The sequence below is a fragment of the Brassica napus genome, chromosome A2, assembly GCF_020379485.1.
Source record: "Brassica napus cultivar Da-Ae chromosome A2, Da-Ae, whole genome shotgun sequence".
Lineage (NCBI taxonomy): Eukaryota > Viridiplantae > Streptophyta > Magnoliopsida > Brassicales > Brassicaceae > Brassica > Brassica napus.
The window spans coordinates 28,212,354-28,233,044 of record NC_063435.1 but is presented as its reverse complement, the minus strand read 5'-3'; the positions used below and the strand labels follow the sequence as shown (position 1 = coordinate 28,233,044).

General features: G+C 33.1%; 3 protein-coding genes and 1 non-coding gene across 4 annotated transcripts; 2 read left to right on the top strand and 2 right to left on the bottom strand.

The window, feature by feature from the left end:
• The first annotated feature begins 3,559 nt into the window (after nt 1-3,559).
• TRNAQ-UUG lies at nt 3,560-3,631 on the top strand. Its single transcript has one exon. It is a non-coding gene; the product is annotated as a tRNA-Gln (tRNA).
• A 2,254-nt stretch (nt 3,632-5,885) lies between these two features.
• LOC106404452 (40S ribosomal protein S11-3) lies at nt 5,886-6,929 on the bottom strand. Its single transcript, XM_013845176.3, has 5 exons — nt 6,802-6,929; nt 6,698-6,738; nt 6,516-6,616; nt 6,292-6,436; nt 5,886-6,228 (listed from the first exon to the last, which is right to left on the bottom strand). Exons 1-5 carry the CDS (start codon nt 6,811-6,813, stop codon nt 6,048-6,050), a joined length of 480 nt encoding a protein of 159 aa, XP_013700630.1. The 5' UTR covers nt 6,814-6,929; the 3' UTR covers nt 5,886-6,047.
• Nucleotides 6,930-9,403: 2,474 nt separating this feature from the next.
• LOC106425690 (pectin acetylesterase 9-like) lies at nt 9,404-13,378 on the bottom strand. Its single transcript, XM_013866406.3, has 12 exons — nt 12,982-13,378; nt 12,590-12,672; nt 11,791-11,920; nt 11,329-11,408; nt 11,098-11,184; nt 10,784-10,908; nt 10,628-10,688; nt 10,474-10,533; nt 10,315-10,392; nt 10,089-10,194; nt 9,858-10,006; nt 9,404-9,773 (listed from the first exon to the last, which is right to left on the bottom strand). The coding sequence occupies exons 1-12, from the start codon at nt 13,124-13,126 to the stop codon at nt 9,627-9,629; spliced, it is 1,251 nt and encodes a 416-aa protein (XP_013721860.2). The 5' UTR covers nt 13,127-13,378; the 3' UTR covers nt 9,404-9,626.
• A 2,931-nt stretch (nt 13,379-16,309) lies between these two features.
• On the top strand, nt 16,310-20,486 carry LOC106415262 (G-rich sequence factor 1). The gene is made up of 20 exons (XM_022696796.2): nt 16,310-16,498; nt 16,803-17,018; nt 17,108-17,196; nt 17,287-17,404; nt 17,485-17,582; nt 17,683-17,706; nt 17,781-17,961; nt 18,047-18,105; nt 18,184-18,295; nt 18,386-18,475; nt 18,604-18,674; nt 18,772-18,889; nt 19,035-19,114; nt 19,204-19,227; nt 19,314-19,401; nt 19,509-19,585; nt 19,666-19,783; nt 19,886-19,962; nt 20,058-20,090; nt 20,180-20,486. Exons 2-20 carry the CDS (start codon nt 16,854-16,856, stop codon nt 20,304-20,306), a joined length of 1,749 nt encoding a protein of 582 aa, XP_022552517.2. The 5' UTR covers nt 16,310-16,498; nt 16,803-16,853; the 3' UTR covers nt 20,307-20,486.
• Nucleotides 20,487-20,691: the final 205 nt, after the last annotated feature.

Below are 20,691 nucleotides of genomic sequence, written 5' to 3'. Positions count from 1 at the left end.
GTTTAGGGAGAGTTATCACGGATATACTCTGGCCTGCAATCGGATGGAGAACCAAGGGTTGGTGGCCTCATCGACTTCTCTGTAATGGCTATGAGCCCGTCTGTCGGAATCCGGCGTCAGTGAAGTCTGATGTTAAGCTTCCTTTCAAGGTTATCCTGTTTTCTGGTCGCACCTACGATGTTGTGCGTATGTTAGTGTACTAGTCTTTAGTTTTAGGTTGGTTTGCTATTTGAATCTGAGACCTTGTCGGATTTGGACTGCTTGGAGAGGTTGTCGGGTTTGCTCATCACTTTCTCGCCTTGCTTGGGATATTTCTTCAGCTTCGAATCTGTTTTCTGGTGCGCGGTATGCAGGTCTAGACCGGCTCTGATGTGGGTGGCTACTTCTTCCATCGGATTTGGTGAAATATTCTTCATAAGGGTCCGGTGTTGTAGTGTCTTTGAAGGTCTTCTCTTTGTCCCTTGACGCCCTTGTCTACGATTATCTTAACTTTGGCTTGTGCTCTAAAGTTGGATCGTGAACAAGATTTCTTTGAGTTTCTGGAGTGTGGTGGTCTTAAGCATTGATGGCTAGTGTCTTCATAGTGTTTTCGGTTAGGATCTCCTTGCCTTCGTCTATGGTATTGACATCTATCCTTTGTGGCGTCATGTTGCTTACCGGGATTCGTATGCGGTAAGGCCTTGCTCGACCTGTTGTTTATTGGAGTATTGTCTTTGTGAAGCAATGATGCTGTGAAGTTTTGCTGTTCCTTGGTTTTTAACCGACGGGTTCTCCGGATTTCTTGGTAAGGAATTGTGGAGCTTTAGCTCAATCGCGATTGGTCTTTGAGTAGTTTGATTGTAAACCGAGTTTTTCTTCGTCGGCTGCTCGGGTGAAGATCAGTTATCTTGTGGCTTCCCTCAGTTGAAGCTTGTTCTTGAGTGGCTGGTGCTCGTAGTTCCGTATCGGAACTGTTGTTGGAGCTTTGCTATCACCCCAATAATTTAGACCATCATCGCTTTCTCTCTCATTCCGGCTTCCATCATCGTGGCTTCTCATTCTTGATACTTGTTTTTTAACTCCAAAAGTTTCTTCTGATCTTGTTCCCTTCTTTATCAGTTGTTGTCTTGGTCCTTTTCTTGATTCCAGATAGTACTGTCTACTATGCTGGCTGTTGGCTCTGGAAGGGTTTTCATACCTTTGCCAGTTTTGTGTACTTCCAGTTTAAGTTTTAATATTAATCCACCAGATGACAAAAAAAAATAGAAGATAACTAATTTTTATCAATTTTTATCATTCAAAATCATTAATTGCTATATATAATTTAGTCACATTAGGCAATTCTGTAACTTTTATTTAAGGTAATAATAACGAACATTAATAATGAATTTATGGTTAGTTTAATAAAAAAAATTATTATATAATTAGATGTACCAACCTATTTCTCTATTGATTTTAAGAATCATCTTTGTAATGTTTCTCAATTAATATATAAGGGATTTTGGTGGTTTCAATTTGCAAGATTTTTTGAATAAAATCATAGATGATTTAATATATTAAATTTTAATCTTCTGGTTTCTTAAGTTTTGAAGACTCTAAACCACGATAGAGACATTGTGTGTTTGCACATTTATATTGAATTGTTGATAGTGACTATTCAAATGGTATAGTTTAAAGATTTTTAAAATCTCATATATATTAATCCTGAAACATTACAACATGTTTGTGTAACAACATGTTATCACTAGAATTATTTTTAGAATCCTTAGAAAAATAAGTTGGTCCATATAAATATAAATATATATTATTGTTTTTATTAAATCAACTGTCAAATTGATTAGTAGTGTATAAGAGAATATTTTTTATTCTTTCCTTAAATAAAAACTACAGAATTACCTAATATGATTAACATATATATGATAATTAATGATTATGAATAATACATATTTGATATAAAAATTTTTTTTATCCTCTCACTTTTTTGTTTAATTTTATATTATTAAAAGAAATTAAACAATCACATTAAACATATAAATATATATATAGAGATATTTTTTATATGTGATATTTTGAATATTTTAAAACGACTATAAATTACTAATAATGGTAAAAGTCTCATATTGAAAATTTTGTGATCAATGATTTTATTTTTTTGTTCAAGCAAGATACAAATGATCATAAATCCTATGAATTTGAAGTCTCATTAATAAATATTCATACTATATATATATATATATTAATGTCATTTAAATTAAATTATATACTTTATAAAATATATAAATACTTCAATTTCAAAATCTACACTAAAAAATTATTGAGATCTTAATATTTTAATTTTGAAATTTGATTTGAAAAATCTCACATTAAAAGTTTTGTGGTTAACATTTTAAAATTTTGTTACAGAAAAAATATACAAATGTAAATAAAATCATATGTGTAGGTATTGTAAATAATTAATATTAATATTAAAATATACTATATATATATACTATATATATACTATATATATATATCTGTGTAAATATCACTAAATGTTAATTATATACCATATAAAGTAAATAAAATGACTGTTTTGCTTTATTTACCAAAAAATAATTGTAAATAAATAAAAGGTATTGTTTTGATTTATGTGTGTACTCTAATGTATGTACTTTTATGTATACAAATTATTATATTTTAAATAGGTGGTTTCTAATATGTTATTTCATCATGACAATCACAGAAATACACTTCTTCAAATCGATGATTTTTAATATTATAAACACTATATATATATATATATATTATTTTATTCAAATTAAATAATTTAGTCTTAATTTTTATTCTTAAAAAGCTGTGAAACTTAATTTTCTTTTGTGCATATGAATTCTTAAAATAATTAAAGTAAGTTGTAATACGTTAACTCTTCAACAACAATGATACATTTAAGAGACCAATATTTGTATTCGTCATTTTACAATCGATAAAAATTATAGTGTTGTAAAAAGTTAAAACCATTTAATGAACAAATATTAGTATGAAAAACTCACTATGTGCATGTGCACGAGTTAACGTCTAGTAATTATTATTCTTAACTGGTAGAATATAAGATAAGTTTGAAGTGTTGACCATTCCACGACATTCAACAAGTAATAATATATACGTGATGTAAAAAAGGGTTAAAGAAAGTCTATCAAAAATTAATTAATCATATTAAAATTGTTGATATGTTCAGAGATTTGAAAATATTGTTAAAATATTTATGACTTGACAAATTTATAGTAAAACGGTTGAAGATAATAAATGTTGTTAGGCATAAAAATAAAAGTGGCAAAGCAAATCAAAGACAAAATCCTAAGTGAAATTTTGAATAGTATAGATTAATAACAATGTTGTATAGTTAGAAAAATATAAAGTAAGACCAAATAAATAGTTAAGTCTAATAAAATGGTGCAACAAATTTTTGTAAGTAGATTTTTCAGAATGTTTCTCTTTTAATATTATAGTAGATGTATATATAAGAAGATGCAATGAGTTTCACAATTAATAAAAGCTTATTATTTTGAAGATAGAAAGTAATCTTTTAAACAGCACAACATCTGGTTCTATGGTGTAGTGGTTAGCACTCTGGACTTTGAATCCAGCGACCTGGGTTCGACTCCCGGTAGGACCTCTTTTTTTACTTTTTGCCTAAAGATCTCAAGACCCATCACCTTTGTGCCTATAATTATTCTGGCCCACATATTATTTGTTCGGTCGATTAGTCGGTGCTTGGGTTCATCATGGTTGCGCTAGTGAACTAGTTCATACTTATTTGCCACCAAACTATTCTAAACCAAAAGCCATTACATTCGAACTTAGTTTTTTTTTTCTGACATTTGGAATATGTCTCACTTTTGGATATGACTCATATGATTGTGTTATGATGTTCAGTAAAACGATCATCTTTAAATCCACCAACTTGTTTTTCATTTGATCAACATGTATCACTTAGATACAAAACTCATAAGCAATTAGGATAAATCATTGAATATCTGTCCTTGTTTAAGATTAAGCTAAGCAATGGACTCTTATAGAGACTAGGGCCGGCGTCCGCGCTGCGCGCGGATTACATGTTTAATAAAAATCAGGTGAATTAAAATTGTGTGTTTTTTGGTTTCTGAAAGGATAAGTTAAGTTTTGTTTTTTTATACAGGGGAGAAGTTCGAAACGGTGATCATTTTTTTTTTAAAAACAACTGTAAGTATGAATAATAAATAGTTTTGAGGAATTCGATATTTGAATGAGAAAATAATCTTTGTGTGTGACAATTTAATTGATGTAGGAAGTGGTAACGTAAATGTTTTAAAAGTTGACTGGTGGTGTTTGCTATGAGGCTTAAGATAGCAGTTTATTCCTCTTTTGGAAGCGTTGAATGATATCAATTTCGTTGTTAAAGTAGAAACGCGTTCCAGGTGTTGCTGTGAGTGATAGTTTTTCTGAAAAAGGCAAATATTTGTTAGCATTTAGTTTTTTGTAAAGTTTATGTTTAGTTTATTACCTTCATGTATCCGTGGAATGATACTTGTGATGATTACGACTTGTTTTTTCCTTGTTGATATGCGATTTAACTCCCTGAAATTAGATGCCTCCTTGTCCCATAAAGTTAGACGTACCAATTTCGATCTACAAATAATTATTGTATTAGATTTTGTTTAGTTGTAAACCAATTATTACTTAATAAAAAGTTTGTACCTGTCTAAACGTAATCCAATTATGATTTTTGAATCTGTGTAGTGGTTATATAAATCACTTCCTTGGATGAGGCAAATGCGGCCAACAACATCTGTAGGAATAATTTGGTTGTTTGGAAAAAAATTAGGATTTATTTTTGTGTGAGAGAGTTTTTGTTTTTTTTTTACCTGGTAGGAAGTTGGTTTCACTTGCTAAGCTGATCAACTGGGTGTAGCGTTGTGGCCGGAATATGTATGAAGGAATCGGTGCAATGTTTTCTTGAATCAGTGTAATAGTTGTTGTTTCTTTGATATTGATTATGTATGGTTGATCGGTAAGCCTGTAACGTTGGTTATTGGGGAGGAGATTAAAATATCTAATGTGATAAATTTTCCCTTCTTCGAAGCGTTGGTACATTGTGTTAGACGTAGAAATAGGTACCTTCCCCTCTATTTTTTGTTCCTGTTTAGTGGTTAGAAGCAATCATTTGAAATATAGTTGGAATAATTAAAAATATGAATTTTAGACAAACCTGGATGTCAAGACATATGAAAATTGTCCCTAGGAAAGCATCTTTATTTTTGTGATTTGTGATGGGCCAGACCCTAAGGATCCTAACGATTATTGGATGAGGTTCGAGAGTGTTGTCCTAATTGCTTTGATCTTGTGGTGCATGTGTTACATAGATAAGAATGAGAATTAGTATTTTTTTGGCAATTTTGTTTAAATTTTTTTTTTTTGAAGTGAACATAGTTAGGGTGTGTTTTTTTTAAGTATTGTCATGGTTTTTTTTAAAGTTTAAGTAGGCCGGGCCATAATTATAGGTGGTAGTAGTAAATTTGTTGGGTGGGTTTGATAGTAGAATTTAGTTTTTTATAGAAATTTACAGGGACTGTGTGTGAAATGAGGGGGTTTTGTTATCTTGGGCGGGAACTTAGGCGGTTTGCACATTGTTATAGAAAACAGTTGAAATAAAAAATTGTCTGAAATAATAGAAAATGCAAAAGAAAATAGTTTGACAGTTGAAATAAGTAATGGGATGGACTGGAAAATTTTTTAATCTGGCCCAACAGCAAAGAGACGGAGACAGCAATTTCGTGAGCGAAACCGGTTAACGGGCTGGGCTGCAATTACGATTTGTTGGTCTGGGTTACCAGTGACGTGGCAGAATGAATGGCTGAGAATATTTTGCCTATGTGGCATCCTTTATAACATCCAAAATTAGTAGCTTTTATATAGTGGGATAAGTACCAAACCAAAGAAAACATTTAAGATGACAAGAGTAGGTAGATTTCTAGAGAATCAGTACACCAAACAACACATTCCAAAAATCAAAACCAAACAAAGAAGAACACTCCATAGCTTCAAAAAAACTCTTACATTCCAGTGAATGCCTTCTTTGCAAATGCAGATGCACCTGCTGGGATCACCTTCAGCACATTGAACCTCACCGTCTTTGACAACGGCCTGCATTGGCCAATGATGACATGATCACCTTCTTTGACACGGAAGCAAGGTGAGACATGGGCAGGGATGTTGGAATGTCTCTTCTCATATCTGATCAAAATAAGGTTATTAAAAATATAATCTTCATCAAGAAGAGAGGTTGTTAGTTAGTACCTTTGATACTTCTTGACGAAATGGAGATAGTTCCTACGAACGATGATGGTTCGCTGCATCTTGGCACTGTGGCAAGTACCAGCTAAGATACGTCCTCTTACTGAAACAGTTCCAGTGAATGGGCATTTCCTGTCAATGTAAGTTCCTGTTCCACAAGACAACACATGTCTGAGAAAGAATGCTAAAGTTTTCTCCTTTAAGGATAATTAGAACTTAGAAGCTACCATCAATGGCGTCACGAGGAGTCTTGAAACCCAAACCAATGTTCTTCCAGAAACGGTTTCCACCTTTACCAGGTCTCTTTCCTTTCCCAGATTTCTTCGAGCTGAAACAGTAACATAATCATCATATTAAGGACAAGCTCTTAAAGTACAACGATAAAGATTCATTATTTTTTTCTTTTTACCTTAGGAAGACCTTGGGTTGCTTGAGGAAAGCTTTCTCAGTCTGCAAATTAGAATATTCTTAAGAAATGTTTAAATAAAGAGATATAGAACGAAGAGATCGAACCTGTTCAGCCATGACTACTGGTTGCTGTTCTCCGGTGAAGAAAAGATGCAGAAAAGGATGCAAAGAGGTAAAGAGAGCGACTGATAAACTCGAGGCAATGAAGCTTCAGACAAAACCCTAGTTTCGAAGATCACTCTTTACCTGCTGGGCTTGGGCCTTTTATTTACGGGCCGTCATAGTCTTATAATTACAAAAAAATTCTGTCTAGTTCTTTATTAGATCCCATAAATGATTGGGAGATATATAAATTTGCTAACAATAATATTTTAATTATCTTATTTTATTTTTTGTAACACAAGAGACATATGTTAATGGAGTTTCTTGAGAATTTAATAATTTTTTTATAGTTGAGTTAACAGTCGGTTTTATATTGTTACAAAATGTATGTCAACTTCTTTATTAGAGCCCATAAATGATTATGAGAGATATAAATTTGCTAACAATAATATTTTAATTATTTTAGTTTAACTTTATAACACAAGGGATATGTGTTTAACTGAGTTTTTGAGAATTTAATAAAGTTTTTTTAATTGAGTAAAATGTATGGTTTTAGTTATTTTTGTATTATTATTTTTTGTGGTGAAGATCTTAGTTATATATATTTTTTAAACTAAGTATACCAAGGGAGATCGACTTACCACTCAAACAAGTCAATGTGTATTATTAGAGATGGCAATTGGGCTTACCCGCAACCCATTTGTCCCATCCCGCTGTGGTACTATTTTCAGTCGGGTCTTTGCGGGTCGTACCGCTGCGGGATGCGGACCATGAACCCTATGACCAATCCCGACCCGCACTATAGCAACGGGTATGCGGGTCGGCCCACGGGCCCATATCTTCAAAGCTTGACCAATCCTGTGAACTTGGAAGAAGAACGAGACAGCAATAAGTTATCAGGTTGATCAAATCCATTAAGTTGCAAATATTGTCTCGACTCTCGTTTGTAGCATAAGACATTGTATCTATTGGTGTTCTCCAGAAACAGTAACTTGTCCTACTACAATCCTGTTGATATATATATATACAAGTTAAAAAAAAAAAGATTAGTTTTGGCATCACTAAGTAAATTCAATAGGAACCACAAGCTTTTGTAACTAATAGTAAAAGCTTCTGCTAACATCAAGTCCCAAAGCAAGACAAAAGCTTTATATCACGTAGCTAATGTCAAAGAAACAAAGAAGAAAGACCCTCATAGCAAACTATAACTGCCTAAGGCTAGACTCAATCATACACTGTAAAAGACGCTCAACATTTCAAATCTTCCGAGATAACGATGTAGAAGCATTACATTCACAGTCTATTAGAACTTTATCAACTCTTCCAAAAGATTAAGAAGATACTTAAACTACACTTGAATAACTGCATTCCATATAAGATTCCATATATTCTATCACACTAGCGAGTTGGATGTCCATCTTAATATTAACTATACATCTCTCAAACATCCAAATCGCTACCACATTTCAAGTTTTCAACCCGTTGACATTTATAATGGTCCACCAAGCAAAGACAATAAATAAAAGGAAAGTTTAGACAATTCACATTCGAGAACGATGATTAAGTTTCTAGAAAAGCAACAATAAAAAACAAGTTTTGTGTAGAATTTCTTGTCTCTACTCACACTCACTTCAGAAAAAAAAACCCTTTTTTCCCTACGATGAGTAACAAAGAAAGTGAACGAGTTCTGGTCAACATTGCAAAGCTTGAAGAGAAAATATGATTCATTGATTGAAAGCGAACTGGAAGAGGCACAACTGAAGTAAATGAGTTTAGGTTACCGGTTGGAGGAAATGAGAATCGCCATCATCATCTCTGGTTTACTCTAAGCTCTTGTTGGTGTTACCAAAGAGACGAAATGAGAAAATTCAAGCGGGCCACCCAATTGTCACGCGTCCCGCTTCGGCCCAATACCATTGTGGGCATAACCCGCGAGGCCCGCTAACAAACGGGCCGTAAAATCTGTGTCCAATCCCGCCCCGCATTGGGTCTATGGGCCAGGCCCGCGGGCAAGCCATACAGTATTATAATGAAGAAAAGTCTTCGTTATTTTGAAAACCCTATATAATATGTCGATTTCTGTGTGATCTCGAATGTGTTTTCTTTGTGCAAAGTCTTCTAACTATTTATTTTTTTTATAAATTGAACTATTGCACAAGAGACCCTTGTTAATTTAGTTTCTAGAAAATTTAATAAAATGTTTCTATTGAGAAACTATCTCCTATTATGAGGTGCACCACCCTAACAGTTATTCTAAAATTAGTTTGAGTTTAAGACGTAGGAATATTCACTATAGTATTAACTCATAAATTCAATTGTGTCTCACTCTTTCTGTTGTTTTCTATTAAAACAGAATACACAAATGTTTTTTGTTCGTGATTAATAAATGTGAAAGACACGATATTTTCGAATTTTAGTTTTTTTAATGTTGGTATTTGGTATAACTGGATTGTGGAAATTTATCAATTAACACATAATTCTTTTTGAAACATTGTATATATGTAATGGTATTGTATTATTGTTATTGTAATGATTTATTTGTCTATTTGGACTATCATCGTAATCTTGATTAGTGTCAGCTTCTGCAATCTTGAGCATACAAACATGACAAAAAAGGAGAGTTAGACTTCTTTATCACATCTTGATTGCTACATAATCAAATCATTAAAATGAAGAACCTGAATATTCATGTTACACACAAAATAAAATGTAAAATTTGAGAGCACTAAGAGGCTTAGATAAGAAAAAAAAAACACATAATTACAAATTCAATTTAGTATTATTCGTATATTTACAGTAATGTATTGCTCTTGAAACTGTATTGACTGTTAAATGTCCAAATTTACCAAAGAATCTGCTGTAGTAGAAGTTGGAATCAGATTATGACATGTTTTATCACATGGATATGGACAACCTATTTCTTTTGCTCCATTTCGTCTCCCGAAATACCAATCTCCGACCGTCCTAGCAATTGTCTAAAACCAAAACCAGACACGGTTAAAAACTATTGTAAACCGGAACCAGAAAACCAAGAATGAAATTCGGTTTAGTGTATATACCTTATTATGGATCCTTGGTGAAGTGGGAGATAGCCAAGTTTCCTGTAAAGCACTCTGACAATGATCGAAGCATGAGTTTATAAACATCCCTCCTCTAGTAGAATTTCTGAAGAAATTCATTAATGCTCCCAACATGTCTGTCCTAAACCCTACAAAAGAAAAAACCGATATTTCGGTTTAGTTCTTATTTCTACCGGTTATCTATTTACATTGTACCAATTGGGTTAAAACCTTGGAGTGCATCGAGCTGGTGTGGATTACATGCCGTCACATTAAGCTTGCAGCGCTTCCAACGCCCAGTTAAGTCAGCAGAAGGTGGTACAAGCCCATGATGGAACTGTTTTAACAAGTGTAAAATATATAAACCGGTTGAGTTTAAGATGGCAAGTGTAATATTACTAAAGACTTACCAGCTCATGGTAGAGTTAACTAGTCTAGAGAGTATAAAGAAAGAAACCTGGAAGACATCGTAGGCTGAGTTTAAGATGAACATTGGTGTTCTAATGAATCTCAACGCATATTGCGGGAAAAAGCACTGCAAAATTGAAGATTTTAATGTAAATTAGAGGTTTAACTTCGTAACATGAGTTCGTATATTTGATATTTCGGATTGTACCAGAGATGGTTCGGGATAGAACGCTCGTGTGCAGTTTGGATCAAGGTTCTTTTGTATACCCTACAGAGTTTATTCCACATAATTCAAGAAAATCAGAAAAAAAAGGTTTGAAAACTTGATAGCAAGAGACAAGAGTTGGATCTCCAGTGTATACCTGTAAAGACACAAGCTTAGTGTAGAAAGATCTCATTGTCCGGTTTGCTGCTACATCGATTCTGTTAAACCAAGATAAACCATATATGTTGGTAAACCGATTCGGTTACCGTATAGACCAGAGATTTAAAAAATATATCTGGTCAAGAACACTTACGCGTCAAGAAAGAATCCAGCGTCCCTCATGCACTTAACGTTGGCGGTTCTTGGAAGATAGTTCTTGAAGTTGTCGCAATGCAAAAACGTCGACAAACCACCAGCTGAACAACCGGTCAGAAGAGCCTATGTACCGGTTATATTTGTAAAATTAACTAGTAAAACACATTAATAATGTAGTCTACCAAGCAATTCAAGCCAAAAGAATGAATATCTTAAAATTATCCTCGATTGATGGTTAGTTAGAAAGCATAAAGTTAGTTAGTGAAACTCAATCGAAATACCGAACCAAACCGGGACTGTAAATTTGTTTACCTTGCGGGCTTTTGCTAAGCCTTTGGGTAGAAGGTCAAGAAGGATGGCCTTCCATATACGCTGTCCTCTGAAATAAAGCATTGACGTCTGTCAATACATCCAGTTGGATAAAATATCAGTAATTAACCACTCACAAACCAGATCGTTTGGTACGTTTTCCTGTTATTGAAACCGGTTTAAGAAAGCAAAAAATTATTTCGAGCGAGAAACGAGTAGTTTAGATATATTTACCCCGTTGCGAAATTGTGCATCTCCCGCAAACGAAGCTCCATCGCAATACCTTAGCCTGACTTTGTTCCAGTTGTAAAAATCTGATATAAAAATTTGTATACATTATAATATAAAAATAGTATAATGTGCAGTCCAACCAATGTGCAGCTATACTTGTAATAAATAAAATCAATTAGTTATCATAATGTGTATACGATACGTGAAGCCTTTAAAATAAAGTCTATACGATACGTGTGTGTGCTCGTAAGGAAGGGGACAAAGATAAAAGCAAATAAGGAGAACAAAGCCAAAGTTATTATTTATATCTGTATATTTTATTAAAGGAAAGCTGAATTTTACAGAAACATTTGAACCATCACGTGAAAGTGACCATAACCACAAGCAAACATGTTCCTTAATAAAATATTTAATAGATTGGCTTTATATATTCGTAATATAATTGATTTGTTATACAAGAATGACCTGGATTTAAAGAGGCGTTATCGCTCAAGATTCCAGTGAAGACGGCGGTTTTGCTCATAAAACGTGTTGAGCCTCGACGGGTCTTTGATCTATCCACGCATGATGCTATATCATTGCACCATCCTCCTCCCTGTAACCACCTTTGCATTAATATATATGGAGAGAAATAGAGAATGTTATAGATGAGCGTCATAAAGTTGTAAGGCGCCGTGAGACACGATCCAACTAGCTCGAGACACTATGCAGCTCTAAAGTTACTAAAACGGCTCTGTACTAGGTTTTGTTCATGAACATGTCTCAACTCTTTTTATAAGTGTGGAAGAGATTAGTAGAAATTAATCACTAGCATCGACTTATGTAGTGGCCAGCCACTTGGTTTCATTCTAATAGAGTTATAACGTATAACCCAACAAATATCTGATATAAAATAATCATTGTTAAATCGTTAATAAATTTATTTTAAGAGCTAAATTAATATTTTTAAAATAGGCACTTATTAGAAACAACTACTCTGTAAATATGTGTGATTCTTCTATATGCTTAGCTAGCTGTATTCAATTAATTTTGCCTATCTATGGAGTTGGTTACAACAGCAATACTTTAAGTGAGCTAAATTAAGGAGTGCCCAATAAAAGAAAATTTCTTAACCAAATGCTGCCTGATTTCAATATTCACTGCTACTGACTTGGTAAAAATATTATTTAAATAAACTAAAGCATTTTAAGAATATTTAAAAACTGGTTTGTGTACATGTGAAACATTTAACAGACTAGAGTAATACGTAATGAAAACTAATTACCTCAAACTGCAAAAGCCAATTGTTTGATCCAGCACCGAAGCCTCTATCCAAGTGATAAGCCGGTAAGCTACCGTCCAAGCAAACTACAAAAGTTAAAAAAAAAGAGCAAAACATATAAATCCAAATGTAAGAAAATAAACAAATTGACGTGAGGAAAGTCAAATTAATGACCCAGACGATAGTGACTATAGAAACAAGTCGAGAGTGGTAAAATTTTAATGATGATGCGGTTTAAAAGTATAGTGAACTCATAACAAAAAATGATATATTTAAACTTTTTTTTCCATCAATTTACTAAGAACAATATATGTATTATGTACACGACAAATGATTATGTTCAAGAAAAAAAAGAAAAGACGACAAATGAAAAGGAGAAAAGACCGAGGACATACAAGCACCAAGCGCAGCGGCCCCTCGAACCAGTGTCATGCTGACTCGCCGCCCTGGGTCGCCTGAAACAAGCGGCGGCAGAGATGAGACAACAGAGACGAGAAGAATTATCGCCGCCGTTAGGTCGAGAAGCCGCGGCGTCTTCATTGTTTTAAGGTGTAAGGGGTTGTTGAATTAGATGCTTGTGTGTGTTTATCTTCTTGTTGTGTATCAAGAAATGAAAATTTGATAGCTAGATATTTGAGATTCTTGAGAGGGAAATGGAAACGTTTATATTTGTAGATATTTTACATAAATATAATGGAAAGTTATTTGGTGAAGAAAGGGAAAGGAGAGGCCAAGTGGGCAAGAGGTAATAACCGAAAGGGAGAGAGAGCTTAGGATTTTGATAGGCACAAAGAAACTTTCGTCATCTTATATATACATATGCAGATACAAATATACATTCATCACATGGAGACATAACCTATCTTTCATGTGTGTGTGTGTAAAGAGAGACATCTGACCAAAAATTAAATTATTTTACTTTTTATGTTCTTTGTTTTGTTTTTATTTACCTACATGAAAAACTCAAGTAAAACTCCACATTTGATTTCTTATTTTCAATGACTTTCACAAACACCCATACGAGAGTTAAATCTAGTTATGTGTAGAATAGACAAACATAGTGCGTAGAAATGAACAAACAAATTATAATGGGAAATAAATGTCTTTTTTTTCTTTTTTTTTGAAATAATTCGGAGTATGCAGATGGGTCATGAGTGGGTCACCAGCCGATGGATTAGCGTCGGGAATCAATTTTTGTAGATGTCTTCTGGATTAGGTTCACCAATCTTGTATAATTATCTTTTTTTTAAACAATATTCTATATTTTTATAATTCAGAATACATGTAAACAGATGTCAACGGGTACATATGACATACTATTTATAAACATTAACTTACATTGATTAACTAACCAAATGTTTGTTATGTATCATTATGTTTTCATTTAACAAAAACACTTGATTTCTTAGGTCAACCAAATTTTATGCAAATGCATATATTTTATTAAATTAATCTGACATCGTTTAATCATCAAGAAAGACAAAAATTAATTGTTAGTTATGGTTGGTAGCCATTATGAAGTAGTTTGGTCCTGACGGTCCCTCCTTATTCTCCAAATGCACATGATGTTTTCTTTGCCTTTGAAATGAAGCTACCAAAAATTTATAAAATCATTACATTTTGTCCATGGAATGAACTTCTTTTTTTAACACTGAAATAACCTTTATTCATGAGTTTGTGTGGAGATACATGATCTCACGATTGGTTCCAAATAAAACCAAAAACTATGGAAAGACATAAAAAAATAACAACAAGAGCAGATACCAGTAGCCAGTAGGTACCGCATAGATTTAAAAGGTTAGACCACCGAAGGGGAGATAGAACCAATGACCCCAGAGCTATCAACATAGCTTCCAACGGAGGCAAATGGAAAGATATGCACCGATCTATTAAGCATTGGCAGCTTCTATGTCAATGTGGTTCTGAAGCCAAGCTGCCCCATGCTGCGCAATGTAAGAGTGGTAACGATGTCCATGGATGACACTCATCGCAATTTCAGTAGCTATTATATTCTGCTCTTGCAATATGAAGCAGAGTGACCAAGACTCAAAGGACTGCAGACGGAGCATGATGCTTGAAGCTAATGATTGGAGCTCAGGGAAACGATGGGGATAAGAGAGAAAATCTTTCACTTCCAATACCGAACATTCGAAGATAATGCGCATGTTACTCAACTTTCAACTGCCCAATAAAGTGCTCTCAAAGTTAAAAATTAAAAAAACAGAATACACATGACTATAACTAAATATAAATGAAGTAAAATTATTAATTTATATAATCAAAAGAGGATTTGAGTGATTTTAAGATTTAATCTATTAATAATGAATATAGTATACAAAGAAATTTTCAAAAAAAAAATTATATTTAAGAATCTTGGAATGAAAACATAAATAGTAATTGGTTAAAAATGTAAATAATAAATTATCATTATAGTATTTTAATTGGTAAAAATGTATTAATAAGTAATTAAAAAATATTTAATGCCCGCATGCACGGACGAAACACCTAGTTCTACATAAATGAATTAAATAATTATAATGAGTTATACATACAATTTAAATATATGTTCCATAGAAAACTTAAACATATATAAATTCAAGCTCTCACGTTAAAAATTAAATGTTTAATATCGTTTATACCTTAATGAATAAAATATATACATTACCTACAAAAAATGAATTTAAATTATTTTGATTCGATAAGTGATTAAAATTAATAATTATAAGAATTGTCCAAAATTTGAAAAATATATTTAAAATAAAAAATATAATTCATATATATACTGTGTTGTTATCTGGAAATAGATGTTAATATAACTATATAAATTAATAATATTGCAATTATGACAATTTATTAATTTATAGAGTTATTAATTTGAAGAAAAAAATCCATTTTTGAACTTATATTCTTAAAAATATTTCTATTGAAAGAAGGAAAGAAAAATTTATTTCATAATCTTATATATTAGTTAAAAATTTATAGATTTTAATTTTATCTATTTTTATGAGATTATTTGATACATTTTATGTATTTTGAATACATATGGAAAAGTATACAAATGAGTTTTTATATGTTATTCGATACAGTAAGACCAAATTACTGAAATGAAAAATAAAAATTTTAGATACAATTCATTTTGAAGATTTAAAAAAAATAAAATGCTTTACTTATCTATTTATAAAATTTACATATATCGTAATTATTAATTTATGATTTCATTGAAACCATATATTTAGGTAGGAGGTTTCTAAATATTATTATCTTATTATTTTATCGAATTATGTCATATTTTATACTGGCCGAACTTGGGACCAAAAAAATATATTAATTTATCGTGTTTATAATTTATCGAGTATTAATTTATAGAATTTCTACAAAAATTTGGTTTAGTTTAGATAAGTCTGGGTTTGGCTGGATCGGTTTGATTAGCTTCGGTTCGATTTTTTGTCCACCTCTACTTTTTAACATATTTGATGTACAAAATACAAATGTTAAAAACACATAAATTAAATTGCATAAACTAATTTTTTTACTAAAATACAATATTGTTGAGTAAAATAACATTATGCAAACCGAACGTTATCGTACCGGTTCCATTGCGTAGGCTTTCTCCCTACAGTTCAACAGGCCAAGATAAGGGCCACTAAATAAAAATTTTGATTTTTATGCAGCTTACTTTCAGAGAGAACCGGTTTGAAAATAGACCAATGTTAGTTTATTGGCATTAAACAATTCGCTAATTCAACTAAGTGGAACCCAACCGGTTTAGTGAGTGGTATCGACGGAGAAGGAAACTCTCTGTGATTTTGACATCATCAGATCACCACTTTCTTTGATAAAGATCTAGACTTTCGATTCTTAAATCTCTATCTGATTCCACCGGTCTCGACGAAAATCGAGCATCTTCATCATGTAAGTTTTCTTCTAGGGTTTGTCTCGCTCCTTAGTTGTGTTGCTGTGTTTACAACCAAGAAACACGCAAGATAGGGTTTTGTTTCTGAGTAATCTCAAGGTTAAAAACGGGTCAAATATAAATTAGATGGTGTATTAATATTATAAAACGACTGTGTATAGGCATTTGATGGTAAATATTAAATTATTAATCAGGATTAAGTACTAATTATAATAGATTAGATAAGTAACCCTAGGGTTAACTTATTGCTGCTGTAATTTTCTTCGGAGGTGGTTTTATTTTATTTTTTAACTGTTTTCACAGCTCTTGCCCGCGAATAAACCAACCCAACCCTCGCTGTCTGCATCTTCTCCAATGGCCAGTGATAGCCCGAAAGCTAATTTATTGTGTAAGCGAAAGCCGGAAGATGGTTTGGGGACCGAACCGGTTCTGAAGAAACACAAAGAAAAATCTGAGGAGGAGAGGGAGATCGAAGAAGCAAGGTTTGAGTTGTTGTCTGATGACAAGGCTACTACTTTGGTATAATAATTATATATTCTAATGTTTGTTAGATATTTTACAAGTTTATGTTCAATTAATCTCAATATCCTGTTCCAAATCGCTAACAGAAGACAGTGGAGACCGAACCTATTCAGGAGCCAAAGAAGAAGACGCTCTTTGTTTCTCATCTCCCTGCCTACACTAAAATATCAGATATGTAAGAAGAATCACCTTCTTCACTTTCCATTTACTTGGAAGCTAAGTTATAGTTTTCTCATGATGAAGGATATGTTTTTAATTCTCTCAGCGTCTGTTTCTTCCAAAACGTTGGACAAGTTGTTCGTGTTCGACTTGTCGTCGACAACCGGGGTGTTTTCATGGGCGATGCCTTTGTTGAGTTTGCTTCTACCGACCAAGCAAACAAGGTGATGAGACTAACTGATTATGATCATTTGAGAACTAGTTGTTTTACTCGTGTGATAACTGATTTTTTTTAATGCTCTAGGCACTGAAAGAAAAGAAGTGTGATAAGTTTAAGAACTGGCGCAAAATTGTTCTTGGTGTGGCTGATAAGGGAGAGGGAGCTCCATTCTTTCCACCCAAGTAAATACTCATTTAATTTTTTTTTTTTGTTAACACTATCATTGCTAAGTGCTTTTATGCTGATTAACACTATTACTTTTTTTTTCTTTTTGTTCATTAGGTATTGCATAGATCACAAAGTTTGGTAAGTGATTTTTCTATTTGCCTCTTGAGAAGTACTATTTGGAGAGATCACCAGGGAATTTTCATGTATTCCAGGTACCTCGAAGATGGCGAAGACTACCTTCAACAAGAAGTAGAGGAAGATGAGGACTACCTTCAACAAGTAGAAGAAGAAGATGAAGATTACCTTCAACAAGTAGAAGAAGAAGATGAAGACTACCTTCAACAAGAAAGCCTTCCCATTGAAGAAGAAGATGAGACACCTCCCAATGCTGAGGTACCATGAGCCTACTTTTTGTTGTTAAGACCTTTTTTCTCCTTAAAAGTCCTGCTAATTAACACACTTGGCTGTTAAAATTCAGGAAGATTCCGTACTCTTCATTGCCAATCTGTCTCCACAAACAACTAAAACATCACATATGTACGTATCACTATACATTTCCACTTTTTGTTCTCTGTGTTATTTTTTTCTATGACTGATGATTACTTTTTTTTGCAGCATCAAGTTCTTCAAATATGGTGTTGTTAGTGTGCGATTTATTGTAAACCGCCAGCATAAGCATTTGGGTTATGCCTTTGTTGAGTTTGTTTCTCCTGAACGAGCTAATTTGGTGAGTACTTTTTCTCTTTCTTATGTATTAATTATGAAATAAGTATTAAATCAAATTTTTTTAAGTATTCAAGTATCTTTTGTACTTTAGGCGCTGAAAAAGAAGAATGGTGAATACTTGCACGATCATGAGATTTTGTTGATGAAAAGACTTGAGGTGGACACTCCCCATTCTGCTGAGGTATCTCTTATTATTCATCAAAATATGTCACGCTTACCTTTTTGATATCACAACTGTTGCCTCAATGTCGAAAGATGAGTTGTCACGTTAAGGCCTTTCGTGCTAACACACTTGGCTTTTAAATCCAGACAGTTGTCACTGTAAGAGATAAGACGCTCTTTGTTGACCATCTCTCTAAGCAAACTAAAATATCAGATATGTAAGTAGCACCTAAAATTTCTTCTTCTTTTTCGTCCTTGGATCAAGTTCTTCATGACTGATATGTATTATTAATCATCCTCCATTTTTACTTACAGCATCAATTTCTTTAAAGATGTTGGAGAAGTTGTTCATGTTCGTCTTATGGTAGGCAAAGGTACCGGTCTGATGGGGTCTGGCTACGTTGAGTTTGCTTCTGCTGCCGAAGCTGAGAAGGTGAGAGAGTGTTTTATAGTAATAATAATGAAAATTATTTTACTTGTCATTTGAAAAAGTAGTGTATAGTTATTATTATATCCTATTATTAGTTATTTTGAAGTACGATTACTGATCAAATCGTTTTTTCTTTCGAATGCTGGAGGCGATGGAGAAGAAGAACGGCAAATATTTAAACAGACGCAAGCTTTATTTATCTTTCGTTAAGGAGCCTTCACGATTCAAGTAAATTGTTATGAAGATTTGTTTATCTAACTTATTGCTAGAGTTTTGATGCCATTACAGAAACTAATGCTAATATATTTGTTAATTAGGTATTGCATAGATTACAAGGTTTGGTAAGTTATTTAACTATTTACATCTTGAGTTGAGTTTTTTGTAAATTTGGAGAGATCACATGGTTTTTTTTTTTTTGATATTCCAGGTTCGAAGACTATGTTCAGCGAGAAAACCTTCTGCTACAAGAAAATGCATCAATGGAAGGACTTGATGAAACTCCAGACTTTGTTGAGGTAACTCTTGTTATTATCTTCAAGAATTTGTCTTTTTTTTTATTATAAATTGAAGTTCATTTTTCCTTACAGTATTACTACTAACACACTTACTGTTAAAAATTCAGGAAGTTTCATCGAGTAAGAAGACTCTCTTTGCCGATATCTCCCATAAAAAAATCGTGCGTTTTAACATACCAAATATGTAAGTAGTTCCTTTGATTCAGCTCTTTTTCTTCTTGAGAGCAATTTTTTTTTTTTCATTTTATCTCTCCATATTTACAGCATCAGTTACTTCGAAGATTTTGGAGAAGTTGCTAGTGTTAGACTTATTGTAGACCGCCGGGGCATATCTTCGGGCTGTTGCTGTGTTGAGTTTGCTACTTGTACCGAATCAAATAAGGTGAGAATCATTTATAGTAACAATGAAAAGAATTTGAAGTATATATTATGCAAGTAGTTTTTCTGAAAGTTAGGACTGCTGATTAAATCTCTTGTACTGTAGGCTATGCGAATTAACCAGCATGTTAAGGGGATTTTTGTCAAGATGCTTGAGATAGCTCCATACCCTTTCCGACCCAAGTAAGTTGATTTTCCATGTTGTGGAGTTTTGTTTCTCTAAACTTAATGCTGTATTTTTGATGAATGCTATTGTTTTTTGTTTGTTTGTTAATTAGGTACAACCTTACCGACCTTGCAGAGAAGCTTTGGTAAGTGATTTATAACTATTTACCTTCTGAGTTTTGTTATCAAGAGCTGGTATATATGAGTATGACAAGGGGGTTTTGATATATTCCAGGTACGAAGACGAGCTTAGACGAGAAGGCTTTGGTTTGCCGACCAGACCAAAGCCGGAGAAAGAGCCCTGCGTCGTTCGAAAGACTACCTTCTGCGGTCAGAGGATTACCTTCTCTGACGAAGACTAATAGAAGAAGATGGTGATGCTCTTTGGTGTCTATAACTTATGATACAATGCAACTTGAGTTGATTAATCATCTTTTTTTAGGTTCTTTGTTTCTCAATGGAAAAGGAATTTTTATTGATATGTTTGAGACATCAAAAAGAACATGTCAATCTTGTAGTTCATATCTCTTCTGCTTCTTGTCTCATCAAACACTCACTTAAAATATTACAAGCCTTGCTTACGAAGTTAGTCCGGTGGGAGCTTATGGTTGCATCAAATACCCATCGGCCATTAAGCTTTGGATCAGAGTCATGACAGAGCAAACTATCACGTCCTCTTGATTTGAAAAAAATTACAGGTTCAAAATGACAAAAGAAAACTACTTAAGCTAAAGTCGTAACCAAGGC